Source organism: Miscanthus floridulus, chromosome 9 (assembly GCF_019320115.1).
Source record: "Miscanthus floridulus cultivar M001 chromosome 9, ASM1932011v1, whole genome shotgun sequence".
Taxonomy (NCBI): Eukaryota; Viridiplantae; Streptophyta; class Magnoliopsida; order Poales; family Poaceae; genus Miscanthus; species Miscanthus floridulus.
Window position 1 is genome coordinate 138,880,382 of NC_089588.1, and position 19,220 is coordinate 138,899,601.

The 19,220-nt window shown below is 45.3% G+C and overlaps 1 protein-coding gene across 1 annotated transcript; it reads right to left on the reverse strand.

Moving 5' to 3' along the window:
* Positions 1-13,694: 13,694 nt before the first annotated feature.
* LOC136481085 (uncharacterized) lies at positions 13,695-17,755 on the reverse strand. The gene is made up of 3 exons (XM_066478459.1): positions 15,446-17,755; positions 14,157-15,052; positions 13,695-14,004 (listed from the first exon to the last, which is right to left on the reverse strand). The coding sequence occupies exons 1-3, from the start codon at positions 17,753-17,755 to the stop codon at positions 13,695-13,697; spliced, it is 3,516 nt and encodes a 1,171-aa protein (XP_066334556.1).
* Positions 17,756-19,220: the final 1,465 nt, after the last annotated feature.

Here is a 19,220-nt window from a genome sequence, read left to right on the forward strand (position 1 = left end):
TGGATTTGACCACGATGTCATCCACATAGGCCTCAACGGTCCGCCTGATGAGATACCCGAAACACATAAGCATGCAACATTGGTACGTAGCTCCCGCATTCATCAGTCCAAACGACATTGTGACGTAGCAGAATGATCCGAACGGGGTGATGAAAGACGTTGTGAGCTGGTCGGACTCTTTCATCATGATTTGATGGTACCCGAAGTACGCATCAAGGAAGCAAAGGGTTTCACACCCTAAGGTCGAGTCGACTACTTGGTCTATGTGTGGCAAGGGAAACGGTTCCTTTGGACATACTTTGTTGAGGCCCATGTAGTCAACACATATTCTCCATTTCCCACTCTTTTTTCTTACAAGAACGGGATTGGCTAACCACTCGGGGTGGTATACTTCCTTGATGAATCCGGCAACAAAAGCTTCGCAATCTCTTCGCCGATGGCCCTTCATTTCTCCTCGTCGAAGCGACATAGGCGCTGCTTTATCGGCTTGGAGCCTGGCCTGATCTTCAAGGCGTGCTCGGCGACTTCTCTCAGAATGCCTAGCATGTCCAAGGGTCTCCATGCAAAGATGTCTCTATTGGCATGGAGGAAGTCAACGAGTATGCTTTCCTATTCAGAGGAAAGCATGGTGCCAATGCACACTACTTTGCCTTTGGAGCTGCTGGGGTCTATGAGAACCTCCTTGGCACCCTCTACAAGCTTAAAAGACCTGGTCAACCACTTGGAGTCGGGTGCTTCTTCGATAACCTCTTCCCTGATGGCCGCAAGCTCTCTAGAGGCGATAATTGCCATGGCATGTTCGCAACATTCGACCTCGCACTCGTAGGCACGCTGAAAGGAGGTGCCGATGGTGATAACCCCGCACGGACCCAGCATCTTCAACTTCAGATAGGTGTAGTTAGGGACGGCCATGAACTTCACGTAGCATGGATGTCCTAGGATGGCATGGTAGGTTCGTGGAACCCGACCACCTCGAAGGTAAGGGTCTCTATCCTATAATTGGTCGGATCCCCGAAGGTGACGAGCAGATTGATCTGCCCAAGTGGCACGGCCTGCTTTTCCAAGCATGATGCCGTGGAAAGGCGCCCCAGTCGATCGGATGCACGATCGGTCGATGCCCACGGCATTGAGCGTTTTGGTGTACTTGATGTTGAGGCCGCTGCCTCCATCCATCAGCACCTTGGTGAGCCACTTCATGCCAATGATCAGGTTGACCATGAGCGGATATCTTCCCGGCTGTGGGACACTTTTCGGGTGGTCGGTCCGATCAAAGGTTATGGCGGACTCCGACCATCGGAGGAAAGTAGGCAGGCCGGCTCGGCTGTATAGACCTCGTGGCACGTAAGCTTATGGCGGCGCTTGGAGTCGTAGGCCGCCAACCCTCCAAAGATCATGAGGCAGCCATCTAGCATTGGAAAGCTCACCACTAGTTACAATTTGTTAAAAGAATAGTACACCAATCTCAAGATTAATCATGACAATCTTGTTGTTTCTCATGAGTTATTATCCAATGAGCCACATGATGCTACTAACAATGTTGTTAAGATTGATATAGCTACATCATGTGATGACTTGATTGTTGAGAGCATTGAGCAAGGTTCTAGTACCAAAGGCAAGAAAGTGGTTGAGTCCAACAACTATGATGATTATGTCAAGCTCAAGAATGAGAATGAAAAGCTCAAGAAAGATCTTGAAAAACTACCAACCACCAACACAATTGTGATAGAGAATCTTGACAAAGATTATGATATGGCTCTTGAGAATGAGATGCTTAAAGAAGAGAACAAGAGACTCAAGATTGAGAAAGATCATGATGAACTTAGAGAAGAAAACAAGAAGCTCAAGTTGGAGAAAGAGCATCTTAAGACCGGTTTGAGCAAGTTCACAAGAGGCCAATATCTCCAAAGTGCGCTACTCATGAACACTGTGATGAAGATGGATAGAAGTGGTATTGGGTACTTGGCAAATCAAGAGAAGAAAGCTCAAGCTCAACATCAACAACAATACAAGTCAAAGCCTAAGCCAAAGAGACGCTTTGAGTGTGGACAAGAAGGTCACTTTACTCATGAGTGTCAAACTCCACCACCACAATCCTTGCCCAAGCATGCTAGACCCTTTGCCTTCAATGCTCACTATATGCTTAGAAAGAATTCTAGTGGAAAGATGAAAGTCATGTTCTTAGGTCCACCCAACAAGAATAGGCCTAAGCAAATTTAGGTTGCAAAGTCACTAGTTGAGAAAGTCAAGGGCCCCCATCAAATTTGGGCCCCTAAACAACAAGCTTGATCTCTTGTGTGTAGGTGAACTACAAGACCGGTGGAAGTCATTGGGTTATTGATAGTAGTTGCACTCAATATATGACTGGTGATCCTCGTATGTTTACCTCACTAGATGAAGAAGTAGATGGTCAAGAAAGGATTACATTTGGTGATAATTCATAGGGCAAAGTTCAAGGATTGGTAAAAGTTGCAATATTAAATGATCATTCAATATCAAATGTACTATATGTTACTTCATTGAGTTTCAACTTGCTATCCGTTAGTCAATTGTGTGATCTTGGCTTTCAATGTTTGTTTACCGAGAAGGAAGTGGTTGTGTCAAAGAAAGATGATGATCAAGTTATATTCAAGGGATTTATATACAACAACCTATATCTAGTGAATTTCACCTTCGAAGATGCAAACTTAAAGATATGCTTATTCACCAAAACATCACTTGGGTGGCTATGGCATAGAAGACTTGCACATGTTGGGATGAGCTCACTCAAGAAGCTAATGAAGAATGAATTGGTGAGAGGTTTGAAGGATGTGAAATTTAAGAAGGACAAGCTTTGTAGTGCATGTCAAGCTAGCAAGCAAGTTGCAAACACTCATCCAACAAAAGCTTACATGTTAACAAGAGTGCTAGAACTTTTTCACATGGATCTATTTGGACCAACAACTTAGAAGAGTTTGAGAGGCAATCTCTATTGTCTTGTGATAGTTGATGACTACTCTAGATATACTTGGGTGTTCTTCCATCATGACAAGACCAAAGTGGCTACATGTTTCAAAAAGTTTGCCAGGAGAGCACAAAATGAATTTGAAGTGAAGCTCAAGAAGATAAGAAGTGACAATGGAAAAGAATTTGACAACACAAACATTGAAGCATATTGTGATGAAGTTGGGATCAAGCATGAGGTATCCGCAACATACACTCCTCAACAAAATGGTGTAGTAGAGAGAAAGAACCGGACACTTATCACCCTTGCAAGAACAATGCTTGATGAGTACAATACACCCGAAGCTCTATGGGCGGAAGCTATCAACACCGCTTGTTATGCATCCAATCGCCTATTTCTTCAAAAGTTTCTTGGCAAAACCCCTTATGAGTTGTTAAATGGGAAGATGCCGAACGTCTCATTCTTCCAGGTGTTTGGTTGCAAATGCTACATCTACAAGAAGCGGCAACACCTAGGGAAGTTCCAAAGATGTTATGATATTCGTTTTGTTGTTGGTTACTCATCAAAGTTCAAAGCATATCGAGTATTTAATCATGCCACTGGCTTGGTTGAAGAAACGTACGATGTAGAATTTGATGAATCTAACGCACATGAGAATCTTGATGATGTAGGTGATGAACCATTGAGGGAGGCCATGAAGAACATTCTAGTTGGAGACATCAAGTCCAAAGATGATGAAGATGATGTACAAGTGATTGATCCACCCTCTTCATCAAATGTGCCACAAGATGATGATAAAGATGGGAGAGTAGAAAATGAAGACACTTATGTCTCCCATGATCAAATAGTGGCACAAGCTCAAGATATTGATGCTCCACAACCTCTCCCTCAAGTGGTTGATAGAAGAAATTCACCCCTACTACAAGCACATCCACAAGATCTCATCATAGGGAGTCCTTCAAAGGGTGTAATGACTCACTCTCAAAAACTTGCTTCATTTATTCAACATCACTCGTTTGTTTCTTGCATTGAGCCTAAAAATGTAGAAGAAGCTCTTCAAGATCTGGATCGAATAAATGTCATGCATGAAGAGTTGAATAACTTCACCCGAAATGAAGTTTGGACACTTGAAGAGCGACCACAAGATCCAAGAATCATTGGAATAAAGTGGGTGTTCCGCAACAAACAAGATGATCAAGGCATCGTTGTGAGGAACAAGGCAAGGCTAGTTGCAAAGGGGTTCTCCCAAGTTCAAGGGTTGGATTTTGAAGAGACCTTTGCACCGGTTGCAAGACTTGAAGCCATTCGTATCCTTCTTGCATATGCATTCCATCATGAAATGAAATTATATCAAATGGATGTTAAAAGTGCATTTTTAAATGGCTTCATAAATGAACTAGTCTATGTTGATCAACCTTCCAGGTTTGAAGACCCTAGATATCCTAATCATGTCTATAGGTTGTCCAAGGCGCTATATGGGCTTAAGCAAGCCCCAAGAGCTTGGTATGAGCGCCTTCGGGATTTCCTCATTGAGAAGGGATTTATCATTGGGAAGGTCGATACCACACTATTCACCAAGAAGCTTGATGGAGAGATCTTCATTTATCAAGTATATGTTGATGATATCATATTTGGCTCATCAAATGAAGACTATTGCAAAGAGTTTGATGAATTGATGTCAAAGGAGTTCAAGATGTCTATGATTGGAGAGCTTACATTCTTTCTTAGTTTTCAAGTCAAGCAAATGAGAGAGGGGATTTTCATCTCTCAAGACATATATACCAAGGACCTTCTCAAGAGGTTCAAAATGGATGAATGTAAGCCAATCAAGACACCAATACCATCTAATGGACATCTCGACCTAGATGAGGGAGGTAAATTGGTTGATCAAACTCTCTACCATTCTATGATTGGTAGTATATTATATTTGACCGCATCTAGGCCTGGCATCATGTTTAGTGTGTTTATGTGTGCTAGATTTCAAGCTAATCCTAAGGAGGCCCACATGGTTGTCGTTAAAAGAATCCTTAGGTGCCTTAAGCACACACCAAGCATTGTTCTTTAGTATCCCAAAGGAGCTAGATTCCAACTAGTTGGCTATTCCAATTCGGCTTATGCCAGTTGCAAAATTGATAGAAAAAGCACATCCAGAGGGTGCCATTTGCTTGGTAGATCACTAGTGTCTTGGACCTCCACGAAGCAAAATAGCATGGCATTGTCCACCGCCGAGGCGGAGTACATTGCCGCGGGTGCTTGTTGTGCACAAATTCTTTACATGAAGCAAACTTTGCTAGACTATGGTGTAGTTCTAGAAAAGGTACCTCTTTTATGTGACAATGAGAGCGCGGTAAAACTAGCTAATAACCTAGTTCAACACTCTCGCACCAAGCACATAGATATTCGTCACCACTTTCTTAGAGATCATGTTGCTAAAAATAATATATCACTAGAAGGTGTAAGAACTGAGGATCAATTGGTGGATATCTTTACTAAACCGCTAGATGAGGCTACATTTTGTCGGTTGAGGAATGAGCTAAATGTGCTTGACTTTAATAACTTCACTAAAAAATGAGCTTGTGTTGTCTCTTTCATTGCATTGTAATATAAAACATGTTTAATTTTTAGTAATGCAGTTAGGGCTTGTCTAACATGGTTAAGATAACCGCCAAAAAGCGTGTGAAGAAGCTTAACCTTGGATCAAACTTGACAAGAAACTAGACTTAGTTTCAAGTATTGCATTGCATGTGCATGTGTGTTGCTTTGTCGTTTCTTTTTGGTTATCTTTTGAGCACCCGCTGTGTTTATCCACAAATAGGGAGAGCATTTGAAGCTCCCATTGGTCATAAAACCTTCTTGTGTGGTCACATGGTACTCCTCTCCCTTTTTGTTGCCTATGTTCTTAAAAAGAATTATAGCCTAAGGCAAAATACTTTAAAAAATTTGAGGGCTTGAGAGAGGTCTCTCACATCAGTCCCAATTGGTGTTTATTTGTGTCTTATTGAAGTTGGGACTTGATTGGGAAAAGGCAGCGCGAAGGAACTTTGAAGATTTGCTAAAAAATGGAGACCGGATGCTGCACCGGACTCTGCTTCTAGTGTCCAGTCAGTTTACAGGAGGTGAACAGATGCACAGGAGTGACATGACGCTAAACAGTGTTCCTCCAGCATTCGGTGTGAAGATGGCCCTGCGTCTGGTCAAACAAAGAAGAAGATGTCAGGATCGACCACACTCAGTTGAGCGTCCGATCATGAGGCACCAGACGCGTCCGGGCACGACTTGAGGGGTTTTGGACCTCTCTATTGTCGACCAAACTCCAGGTGGCAGCATCCGGTCATTGCCACAGGTGCGTCCGGTCAGTTGAATCCGAGTGGATCCAAAATTCATTTTCTTCTCTGTCACATGGGGGCCACCATAAATAGTTTTCCTTTGTCTTCACCTCATTCGTACCTTGTTCATCTCACCATCGTGCCCTAACCCGCCTCCACTGCACCACCATCCTAGCCGCTGCCATCGATCCATCGTGCCGCCGTGTGGCTCTGCTCCACCGTGCCTGTGCCTACCTCGTGTAGCTGAGCTCTACCATGCCACCACCGCACCACGCCCGCGCCGCAGTGCTCGGGCCATCGTGCCTGCGCCACCACGACCGTCGTCGACTTCTTCACGAGCATCACCATGAGGTGCTCCATCGCTGGTCTACTCTACGCCATCGAGCTCTCTGTCAAGGTGCCACCAAACCTAGCCCAAAGGGTAAGCCATCTCCATTGCCTACCACGTGCTCGACGAATCATCTCAACCGGCCTTGATTTCAATTTTAATTCCTCTCTCATCCGTATGACCTTGCAGTGCTATTATTGTTCCTGTGTGGTGTCTCTGTGATTGACAACTTATCCCTTCGCACATCTCGGGATTATTCTAAGGTAGCAAGCCATTTTTGCTCATTACTTTCCTACTGCTTGCTTTCCATTAGGTCATTCACTTCCCTAGTATATAAAGTTTCTTATGTATACCTCCTATTCTATCATGTAGTCAGTTCGGGCAGTGAGTTTGCTTGGTAGTTGGGCAGTTGACAAGATTTACTCAGGGCCAAGCCTGTGAGTATGGAACATAGGCCAAGCATCTTGAGTGTCAGTGATTCTTGTCAGCTTCAGAGATGGCAGGTTGCAAGAATGCCAAGGGTGGTCCCAGTGATGAGGATCCAAGGCCTCCGCCTTGCCTGACTGCTCAGCAAAAAGGAAAGGCAAAAACGACTACAAAGAAGAAGTGCAAGAGTGATGATGTTGAGGCAGAGAGAGCAGTAGCAGTGGCAGCTGCCGCAGAGCGTGCAGAGAGAGGTGGATCTACCAGTGGCATTCACATAGGCGATTAGTTGTCACCAACTCAGAGGGCTATCATCGAGAGGATTGAGGCTAGTCTTGGTAGTCCACTCGGGACTATCATGCTTGGAGGATAGCGTGTCTCTTTAGAGGACGCTCTAGATGTCTCTCGTGCAGAGGAGAGTCAGACTCAGGGGGTGACTGAGTAGCAGACACAGTCAGCAGAGCAGACAGAGGACACTTAGCAGGGAGAGCAGGTTGACGAGGCAGAGCAGGCAGCACAGCCACAACTTCGACGCTCCAGTCACACACGCACTCAGGTGTCACCAAGGCCTCAGACATAGAGGTGGGGCACTCATCCACCTTCCAGACCACAAGGTTCGCCTCTGATGGTTCACCTTGACCTGATGGCAGCCACAGCCAGATAAGTGCAGCAGTTATAATTCGTACAGTTTGAGGATTGGTTTCCACCGAGGTAGGATGAGCGTGCCTCAGAGCACTTCTACACTGTGTTGTAGGAGGAATTATATAGTGCATATCTCAATAGCGGTGTTGCCTTCAGATCTTAGTAGGTCTGCTCCTTAGAGTCTCTAGTTGTAGCTACAGGCGAGCAGATCCGTCCTCACCTCACTTATCTACCAGGCTTGTCAGATATCCTTGGCCATCATGGGTTCATGAGTTCTACTCCTCTCTATGGATTGACTCAAGGCACAGGTTTATTCACTTTGCTTTTAGAGGCTGTGACTACAGGCTCCAGAGCTCGAGGGTCAGAGAGATACTGAGGATTCTAGAGTCACCTATTCGCCTTCATGAGGTATGCTATGGACAGACAGAGCCTCCGAGACGCCCTCACGGCGGACTTGTGCCACCTACAGATCTTGTCAGACCGTGCTTCACAGAGCCCTTTGGTGAGGGGTCGAGCAGGACACCACGTGACCTTACACCTATAGCTCAACTCTTTGATACTATTATGAGGAGGACACTTCTCCCGAGGATGGGCTACCGCGAGGGCCTAACTCGTATTCAGCTATGGCTAGTGCATTCCCTGGTGTCTCAGACTGTCTTTGATATTTGGGATGTGATGCTTTCAGAGATGGAGGACACACTAGCAGAGGGCTTCAGAGGTCACCATCAGCTGCCTTATGCTCATTGGATCACTTTCCTACTCCAAAAGGCAGTTGCACACAAGTCTCCTGAGACAATGGCAGAGTAGACAGGTGCTACCACTGATTTTCTACAGTATGACATGAGCCAGATGCTACGTCACAGTCATGTGAGGACACCTCGCTAGTCGAGCTATCACCCAGAGGTACCAGAGACAGTAGCTCAGTAGGATGAGATCATCAGGGGCATTGCAGCGATAGAGGAGGAGGAGCTTGATGCATAGCAGGAGGATGAGGTCAAGAGCGACCCAAGTGATTGCTTAGATGATGACTATCAGCTAATTCTACAGATGGCTCCTCGACCACACGACAGAGAGGCTAGTGGCTCTAGCTCAGCTCCACCATAGCCACCTCAGACAGACCTGGCACTCCTAGCTGTACTTGAGTGGATGAGACAAGACCAGGCACACCAGGTACAAGAGACCTCAACTGCACTTGCTCAGGTTCAGGCACGACAGGATGAGTTTCAGCGATAGCAGCAGGCCATGCAGCAGCAGTAGCTTATGATTCAACAGCAGTTACTTGGCTTCATGCAGCATGTATTCACTGCTATTGGGGTTGCTCCTCAGCAGTCTACACTTCAGATAGGCCAGCCTACCACCACCACTCCAGTAACTCTAGCTGTACAGCCCAGTGGGCTTCAGAGTTAGGGACAACCAGCTACTCAGTTTGTTTCACCTATAGAGCAGGTGTCCCAGTGGTTTGCTTCACTAGTGACTATGCAGGGTCCTCACTTTACTCCTATTGTTACGGGCTTCACTCCGACACAGAGTTCTTCAGTGCTTGTGATGGACACCCCTGTCTCCAGGAGTCTCGGCGCTACCTTCAGTGAGCTTACAGGGCAGCCTACACCTCTAGAGTTCCGAGTCCCTATCCCTACCATAGTTGCTCCAGTTACCGAGACTACCGAGATGATTCTGTCGTCTGTTGCATCGTCCGAGCCACCTTAGACAGTCACTCCTACACTTGAGTCTTCAACGAAAGCGACAGCAGTAGTTGTGGCTCCACTTCCTACAGTGACACCTCCAGAGTCACTGGTCGTGCCGGTTACTGAGTAGACCCAGACCGTTTCACCTTCACTTCTAGCTATAGAGGGTTAGACTGCTCAGAGTTCAGGGTTAGAGGACGATGCAGCTCGGTTCCAGATCTCTCACCGTACCTCAGCGCCCGACTCGACTGCTCCTGTCCCGCCGTCCGACCCTTAGGTTTTGGTTCTTGACGCCAAAGGGGGAGAGGGAGTGAGTATGTTAGATCTAGGGGGAGCGTGTGAGATAGTCTCGATTCGATTCTTTGGTCTCTCGATTTGATTCTTTTGGTCTTTTGTGTGTGATACTTCGTGCATTCACATTTACTTTCATGCATTGTATTATATACATGTGATGGTGAGACTTATGTGACATGTATGCTCTCTCTCTCTCTCTCTCTCTCTCTATATATATATATATATATATATATATATATATATATATATATATATATATATATATATATATATATATATATATATATATATATATATATATATATATATAGGGAGAGGCTATTCAGCAGCCGGCTATAAAATAAGTTATTCTGTAGCCACCTCTATTTACCATAATTTTATATACTAATTTACCATAATGTCAATACATATTTACGATAGTTGAGTTACTATAACACATGGGAATATTTACCATAACGTTATAGTAAACCAATTAGTAAGGAGTTACTATAATCTCGTAAATTAACATAGTAATTATCGTAACTCAAAGTGGCTACAGAATAAGTTATTCTATGGCCAGCTACAGAACAGTAGTTCTATATATATATATATATATATATATATATATATATATATATATATATATGTGTGTGTGTGTGTGTGTGTGTGTGTGTGTGTGTGTGTGTGTGTGTGTCATGTCACTTGGTTATGCTCATTTGCTTTGCTTCCACGTTTTACTCTGATTCAAATGAGCTTTACTTCATGTACTCATGCTTAATTCATATCTTTTGAGTTCACCATGTTGTCTTGGGTCATATAAGCATGCCTAACCCCTTTGTTCTTATTGTCAAAAGACTATTTGAACCAAGCATGTTGAAAACCTCACTCACCTCTTTTACATACTCGAGGTTGTGTTGTCATCAATCACCAAAAAGGGGGAGATTGAAAGCATCTAGGCACCTTGTTGGGTTTCAGTGATTAATGACGACACGAGATTACTATGACTAACGTGTGTTTTATAGAGGCAATTTGAGTTAGGTCATGGTAATGGAAATTGATTGGGCAACCATATATATGTATGTCATGTCACTTGGTTATGCTCATTTGCTTTGCTTCCGCGTTTTACTCTGATTCAAATGAGCTTTACTTCATGTATTCATGCTTAATTCATATCTTTTGAGTTCACCATGTTGTCTTGAGAAATATAAGCATGCCTAACCCCTTTGTTCTTATTGTCAAAAGACTATTTGAACCAAGCATGTTGAAAACCTCACTCATCTCTTTTACATACTCAAGGTTGTGTTGTCATCAATCACCAAAAAGGGGGAGATTGAAAGCATCTAGGCACCTAGTTGGGTTTCGGTGATTAATGACGACATGAGATTACTATGACTAACGTGTGTTTTGTAGAGGCAATTTGAGTTAGGTCATGGTAATGGAAATTGATTGAGCAATCATGGTTGTCATGCCCCTGTCGATGGAAGTTGTTTCAGTTTTCAAAGGATGAACGACAAGGTTAAGGACGGACTGGTTCTAAGTGTCATTTGGTGTTAGAGAGACACTTAGAGTAGTTTAGGACTTTATTTTTCCTTTGGTCATACTATTAAGGGGGTATGGACTAGTAGCTTGACCTAGGTGAGTCTAATTGATTAGGTGTGGTGCACACTTGTCAAACTTAGCACTTGGTAGCTCAGGAATAGCCCTAAGATCGATAGAAGTCAACCTCATTCACAAAGAATTTGAATTGAAAGTGAATGGAGGGTCAAATGACTGACTAGACGCTAGTTTGGTTGTGACCGAACATAGCTTAGAGAATTCGTTCAGTTCATTTGATCGGCAGCAGCTGTCAGAGTGCGACCGAACGCTGAACACCGGTGCTAACCGGACGCGACGCTTGTTGTATCTGTAGCACCGTGGACAGGCTGTTGACCACTGACCGGACGCTGAACAGAGAAATGACCGGACTCTGGGTGCTAGCGTCCGGTCAACATCAGTAAGGTTTCAGAGAGGGTTTTTGATGACCGGACGCGTCCGGTGGGTGCTGACCGGACGCAGGCTAGAGTCCGGTCAGAGCTAACGGCTCTCTCTGACACAGTGACATGTACTACTGACCGGAGCGTCCGGTCACCTTGAAACTTGCTGAGTTGGACCTCAACCATTATGGTTTGAATGGAGGGTATAAATACATATCCATCTCGTCCATTTGAGGTCTCTTGCCCATTTATTCAGCTGAGAAACACCTTTAGAGTGCAAGGGAGAGTAAGAGCCTAGTGGGGTAATTGAGATTTGATAATCCAAGATTAAGGACCTTATTAGTGCATAGGGAGTAGCAAGTGTGCATCCACCTTTCTCATTAGGCTTGTCTTGGTCAAGTGAGAGTTTGTGCTTGTTACTCTTGGTGATCGTCATCACCTAGACGACTCGGTGGTGATTGGGAGCTTGGTGATCATCCGGCGGAGCTTGTGGATGATCCAAGTCATGTTGTGAGTGGTTGTGGGCGATTCACCGCGACGAAGTGTCAAAGAATCAGCCCATAGAGAGCACTTGATCCTTGCATGGATTAAGGAGGAGCTACACCCTTCCGCGGGTGCTCCAACGAGGACTAGTGGGGAGTGGCGACTCTCCGATACCTCAAAAAAACATCGCCGTGTTCCTTTCCCTCTCTTTACTTTGAGTATTTACATTTGAGCAATTCATTTCATGTCTTTACATTCCTAGAATTGTCATGCTAGAGTAGGATTGGAACTTAAGGTACAAAACTTTTGTGCGGGAGAACAATAGAAACACATTCTAGGCACAAGGGGTGAAATGGGTTAAGTGTAGGACTTAATTATTGCAAAAATTTAGAATTAGCCCAATTCACCCCCCTTCTTGGACATCTTGATCCTTTCACATGGGTCAATTCCGTGTGCATCGTGACCTTGAAGCGCCTTCTCAAACTCTCAGGTTCCACGAATCATTCTAAAATATGGTGTAAACAATAAGCAGGGTGGGATGGCATACTTCCACTTAGATGATTATAAGCCCTTTTGAGGAGAAGGAGCTTGGTCCCCATATGTAGGCCCAAGAATCATGGACATCCTGAAGAACTAAACTGTCCAGAGTATCCCTGAGGAGGACAAATTGGTTGTAGCAGATAGAGGAAGGTGAAAACTAGAGTACAGGTGCTGAATCCTCTTTGTTTCATAGATAGTAATGGCTTCCTTTTTGGCAAATGAGAATAGATGTAGAAATTGCCATTTTAGGACCATACCATATTCCATAGATCATTCCACAACAGGGAGCTTTTTCCATCTTTCACTGAAACTGAAGTCATGCCTTTGTACTTATCTATCAGCTTACAAATTATACAATTGAATCATGATTCCGACAATTATACTTATCGTATCGATACATGTTTCCATGACATCATGGACCATATGTATTGATTAGGAATATTGTCTATATGATATAGGAATTGACTTCTTGAAAGTTGCATTGTTAATTTGTTATTGCTCGATTATGAAGAAAATTTTTGTTAGAGACGTGCGTGCCAGACATGCATGTCTAATTGTCTACTAGTATTTTTAAAGAATTATGAGGAGGCAATTGTACATCTTGCTCCAACGTGTTTCTGGCATTAGTGCAAGCAGGTAAATAAAAACTGATTGCTGAAGGAATAGGAAAGATGAATCTATGCTAGTAGCATAGCATGCACACATTTTTTTAGGCGAACAGGAGGGGGATTCCCCTACTGAAATTATTATTAAAAGAAACAAAACAGGTCCAACAAAAGGTTAAGAATAAACAAAGAAAGAGAGATGATAAGAACAATTACAACAAGGCTTGTAGCCATTTATCAATCAAAGGGAAGTATCGTTTCTTTGCCCTATGAAGAGGGCAAATTCTTTCTTGAAAATGACCTTACATCGCTCCAAGGAAGGTTGTATGCCACGAAATATTTGATCCTTGCGGAGTGTCCAAATACTCCAGCATAGAAGGACTATAATTTCCATGAAGAAAGGAAGCCGCAACTGTCACTTAAAATCTTCAAGCACTTCAAAAGGCTAATGCAAGATTGCTTCCAAGTTTCTCCATCATTGCTTATTGTTCTGCTGATGAGGGATCGATGAGCTGTGTGTCTCTAGACTTGTATTAGCATTTGGCTGATTTAGTTTTTCATAGAAAAGAATGTAGGCCTGAGACTCAAGTACCTCCTCTAGAGAGGCATCTTGGACGTGCTCGTCACTTACACAGAACCATGTGCTAGCAGCACCACTCACCTGCTGCTGATACCCACTCCGGCTCGCTCTCACAAAGGTAATATAGTGTCCTCCATCCAATGTTTGTCCCTCGTGTACAATGACAGCAACAAGATGATATTTGTAGTTTTCATTTTCTGTATGCCTGAAGATGAGAACATGACAATTACGAAAGATATAAAATTTATAAATGAAGTTAGAAAAGAACTTCTTTCAGATTCATATGAAAATTGTTTAATTAGTACTAAATGTTATTAGAAAAGAGAGTCATATTGAACTGAATAAACGTGTCCATACCTGGGGTGCATGAACTTCGTTATATCCAGTGTCTCCTCAAAGATCACAGGTTCCCCCAACTTCTGGGTCTTATCATGTGGTGCATGTGGATCATAGTTAAATCTCTTCAGCTGAATAATTAGTACAGGTGGTGCCTTGGATATTTTATTAGATTCTCTTGCCACAGTTGTCCATATCTTGTTTTGCACTTTCTGGCTTTGTTCCATTTGATGTTCATCTCCATAGTTGTCTGGTATGCTTATTTGTTTCCCATTAGGTGGATAGCTGGGTTGCGCCTTGAGGTGTGTTCCACTGTCTGACTGCTCAGTTTGCTTAGTAGAGGCATTTCCGGCAGCAGAACAGTCTGTACAGAGCCAATCCTCGATATTCCCCAGGGCATACAAGTCCAAGCAGTCCTCAACTGATACATGCTTCTTTGACGGTATTGCCAAACTAAGATCAAGCTTCTCTCCGCCATTATATGTAGCGTGCCCACATGCTTTGCAGCGTAGATTCTTACCATCCTGGCCATAGAAGAGGGACTCGATCATTCCTGGTTCCTCATCATGCAAACCATCAAGCAAGGAGATGAGCATGAGGTAGCTGTCTTCCGTCGCGCCGCGTTGGAATTTTGAATTGCGTGAGCACATAATATTGAAGAGGTTCTCAGGCACCAGCGGGATGCTGGCATCATTGTTGCCATAGGTTGTCTCCATGAAGAGGTTCTTCAGTTCTTGGCCAAGTGAACCTTTCGGAGGCAGAGCATCTGGTTCTAACATGCTCACACGCATGTTACCAAGTGCAAGGAGGCTCTGCAGAACTGCGTTGAAGTAGCATGTGTTCCCGAGATTCTTCATCCCTCTAACCACATTCTGATGAGGCAAGGGCATGGCTCTGCCTGTTACAATGTTCTCACTCTGCACGCTGGCTATCCCTTCACCAGCATCTTCTGCATGCGTGTTTCGACCCACCACCACCATTTGTCTTTGTTTTTCCGTGTCCTCCTGATAACTGTGCTCTTCAGTCTGATGATCTATCCATGTGCCGTTCACACCTGCACGTTCCACAAAGTCTGTTTGAGTAATCACATTAATCCCATCCTTTCCAGGGACTCCATTCTCCGCCTTACCATTCTGCCCCTGTGCACCTGCAGCTCGCTGCACCAAATCTGATCTAGGTGTGTCTGCTTCCTCTTTCCCCCCTGGTTTTGCATCAGCTTGCTGCATCTCTTGCGTAGTTTGATCATTGCCACTTTCGGCATTGTCGTCCCGAGGTGCTCGTGCTCCAGGGGCATTGTTGTCATCAGGAACATCTTCCACTGGCCACAGTTTGCTCTTATCAATCCCACAATGCCATAGCCATGCCCAGATGTGCGTAATGAACTCGCCTCCTGACTCAAGGGACTTCTTGTGTGACGCTGCATTCCAACTAGGGGCAAGGTGTACTAGTAACTCTGCCCATACCTCGGACAGGATCACCCAACGGTCTTCTTCACTCTCGAAACTGATGAGCTGGTATCCCAGAATGGCACCTTGTCGCAGAACATTCTCCCTTTCTGCCATCACTTTGTCAGTTTCTTCTTCAGCAGCATTCTTTGCTTCTTCCATTAGTTTGTCATACCTCCTCTGTAACGAGTCATGGTCTTTCAGTATTTGATCACGAGCATACTTAATGGTTTCTTGGAGTACCATCTTGGGCACGAGGAAGCTGTCAGGGATCATTTCAGGCTTTGAAACAAGCAGATATGCACAGTACCGCGACAGGCTATTTGCAATGACGTAGCTTTCCTGAAGCTTACCACTTAATTTGTTTTCGTCCATAAGATATGATTTGGAGGAGCAGCACGTAGTGAAGCATGACAAGAGATCGCAAAGGAACCCAGGTTTTGTTAGATCGACACCATTGCCTTTAGCCAGCTTTATCTCACAAAGGCTGGTGGCGATGTGCCATACCAGAATGATGTGAGAGCATGTGGGCAGTTGAAAGCAGGCCCATCGGTATTTCTCCCTCTGTCCTTCCTCTGGCAGTGACTTGATCGTCTTGGCGAGGTAACCATGCGTAAGGTTCAGAGAGCGAAGCTTGTCCAGAATAGCAGGCTTCAGGCAATCTGGAATACTGATGGCCTTACCTAGCTCTGCCCCTTCATCCTTTTTTTCCACCACTCCGACTGTTACTTTGTGCATCAGATTCCAAATTCTTGGTTTGCCATCATACGAATGCAAGAAGACATACTGGTCTATGACACCATGCCACCGTTCGCTAATAATTTTAGATTTGAAGAAGGATAGTATTATTCCCTCAGCAAACCTATTCCTCACGCATTTACTCTTGCACCGTTGGTATAAGCAGGTGAGGAGTAATCTTGTCCAGTCCGATAGCAAGTAGGTAACTATCTCCCATATCTCCTTGAACATCATGAAAAACATGAATGCCCAAGTGATACTGACGTCGACGTTGAATCCATGCACATGGTGGGTGGTATCACCCTCTGGGGGTTTAATCACCCTGCGGATGTCCACAGAAAGCCAGCATACCACAGCAAAGGTCAGCACAGACAGCGCGAGGCTGATGAAGAGTGAAAGGAGACCACACCAGAACACCATCGGGTAGCGGGTGTTGAAGTAGTCATTGAGGAAAGCAAGCTGAAGTTCCATGACCCTAAAGGTGCGCATGTCATTCTCCTCCTCAGCAATTCTTGCTCTGATCAGCTTTTGGTTAACGCGAATGGCGTCCTCATGCAGCCTCACATCTTCAAGCCTGCACCGGAGCAACCTGTACAACGCAAAGGCAAGGGAGAGATCCTTCAAGTCGTCACCCCCCTGACTACTACTGTCGTTGTGGCGGTGCAGAAGGTGGCCATCAGACTGCCAAATTTTGTCCAGTGTAGTGAGTGTATCTATGCTTGTGTTGCTTCTTTTCCTCCGTTGCTGCTTGTAAGGGTCTATACGGAGAACATACTGAGGCTTCTTCAGCGTGACACTTCGCTTTGTTTCTCCATAGACCAAGTATTTGTATCCTTGCATTGTCTGTGGGTCACAGTCTGCATCTCTGAAGTTGCCAGGTTCACGATCAGTTCGCATGTACTCTGAAATGAGGCTTGAACTGTGGCCATGCCACATGGACCGAACCGCTAGATTGCGTGTCTGGAATCTGTAGAAGCTCCTCAGTACCTGCAAGCTCCAGAGTGACCAGAGCGGGAGCAAAAACTTGGAATCGCTGGATCCGTTCAGGAATCCTACTCCCAAGAGCTTGATTACATTTCTCCACTCGGTGAACCGTCGACCCCGTCTGTCAGGAACACCATACCCAGAGATGAAATCGATGCTGTTGCGGAAATTGACAAGAACAATGGCCCACACTGGGAACAACTGATTCTTGATCGTTGCTGTTTTCATGGCTCCGAGGATGTATAACACTATGGAGTCAGATACAGTGTCCAGGATGTTAAAGATGGACATGATAATCGGGCTGTGAAAGCGGCGACGGAAGATGTCCAAGATGGACATAGCAAGGAACAGAAATGTGACCATAACCACCAGGAACTCAATGCGAAGCAAGATGTATGTTTTCTTATTCATCATGATGAATAAGGAGGATACCACAGATCCAGGACTCGCCATTATATTGGCTCGATCACTAGTCTTTCTGAATTGCTGTGCACGGCCTGCAAGATCAAACTGTTTCCCAACACATCATAAATCCACAAATTAAGGAAAATAATCGAGACATATATGATAAACAAACTTGATCCCCGGGATTAACTACATCACAAACATGCAAGTCCAACCAAGGGGGTATACTACGGCAGCAGAAATTCGCGTTTTCAAGCTAAGCTTCACTCTAGGTTTAGGTTGATGCCGCCAACTCGATCTCTCCTAATTAGTCATCATTTGTATGCAATGTATATGATCATCCAAACGGGATGGCCCTACCACTACTAGTGAAATCAGTGGAAAAAACTGCGCGCACCCCGATCTCATTTCAGCGAGTCCCCAGTTTGGACACCTTCGCGGCGTGAAGAGGTCCAGGCTTTCCATCAAGGGTCTCTTTGGCCCTCAGCTGCAGCACTCGGTCGAGTCGGCTCTAGACTTCATCCTTCGCTAACTCAACCAACGACACACGCTCGGTGTCCGTCGGGCCGAAGTACAGCCACATCGGTGTCATCCTCTCCGCTAGCGGGATGACCCGATGATGGAAGAAGGTGTGAAACACCCACACCCCATCAAGGCCATGCTACAACAGCTTCTAGAGCTCCTCCCCGATAATCTCTAGCTTCTTCTGCCGGCTGGCGGGGCCCCACGACCAGCTCTCCTGCCCCTCTGGCCTCCTACCGATGAAGGGCGGGAATGATGCATTCGCCGGGTTCCTGATGTAGAACCATTTCCTGTGCCACCCCTGATTGGAATCATAGGGGGTGTACGCAGGGTACGAGCCTGACACGCTCGGTTTCTTCTGCAGTGCGAAGCCCCCCACCAGCGCGATCCTGAGCGGCTTCCCCTCTGACAAAGCTCGACCAGAGAACATCCGCCGGAAGAAGTCTATGTGCGGCTCCATCCCGAGGAAGGCCTCACACACGGTGATGAAGCTAGCGATATGCAGCACCCTAGTCGGATTGAGGTGCTACAGCTCCAGGCCCCACTCATTGAGGAGCCCACATAGAAACCAGTGCGCGGGGTATCCTAACCCGCACTCATGGAAGGCGAGGAAGGAGACAACCTCACTGTCCCGAGGTCACGGGAAATCCTCCCCTACAGGAGCCCTCCAGTGCACCACCTCCTTCGGCGGTAGCACCCCCTTTGCGGCGAAGGCGGCTAGCACTGACTCGCTCACAACAGATGACCTCTAGCTCGACATTGTGCTATGGATTCATGAATGGATCTATGAGTTTTCTCCTCTCCCTCACTCTCCCCTTTTTCTCCTAGGAATCACAGCGGCACTCAAATGCTCTTGGCGAGAAGAAAGAAGGAGAAGAGGTAGTAGATGAGGAATAGGCGAAGGAACAGGACGAAAAGCCCTCTCCCTTCCCCTATTTAAGGAGAAGGCGCAACGATTGGGGAAAGGCGAAGGGTTGGGGCGAAAAACCCT

Coding starts and splice junctions, on each gene's coding strand:
- LOC136481085 (XM_066478459.1), bottom strand. CDS start 17,755: ATGGCGAGTCCTGGATCTGTGGTATCCTCCTTATTCATCATGATGAAT. Junction 15,053..15,445: donor AACTGTGGCCAGTGGAAGAT/GTTCCTGATGAC, acceptor GCCAGCGTGCAG/AGTGAGAACATTGTAACAGG. Junction 14,005..14,156: donor ACGAAGTTCATGCACCCCAG/GTATGGACACGT, acceptor TCTCATCTTCAG/GCATACAGAAAATGAAAACT.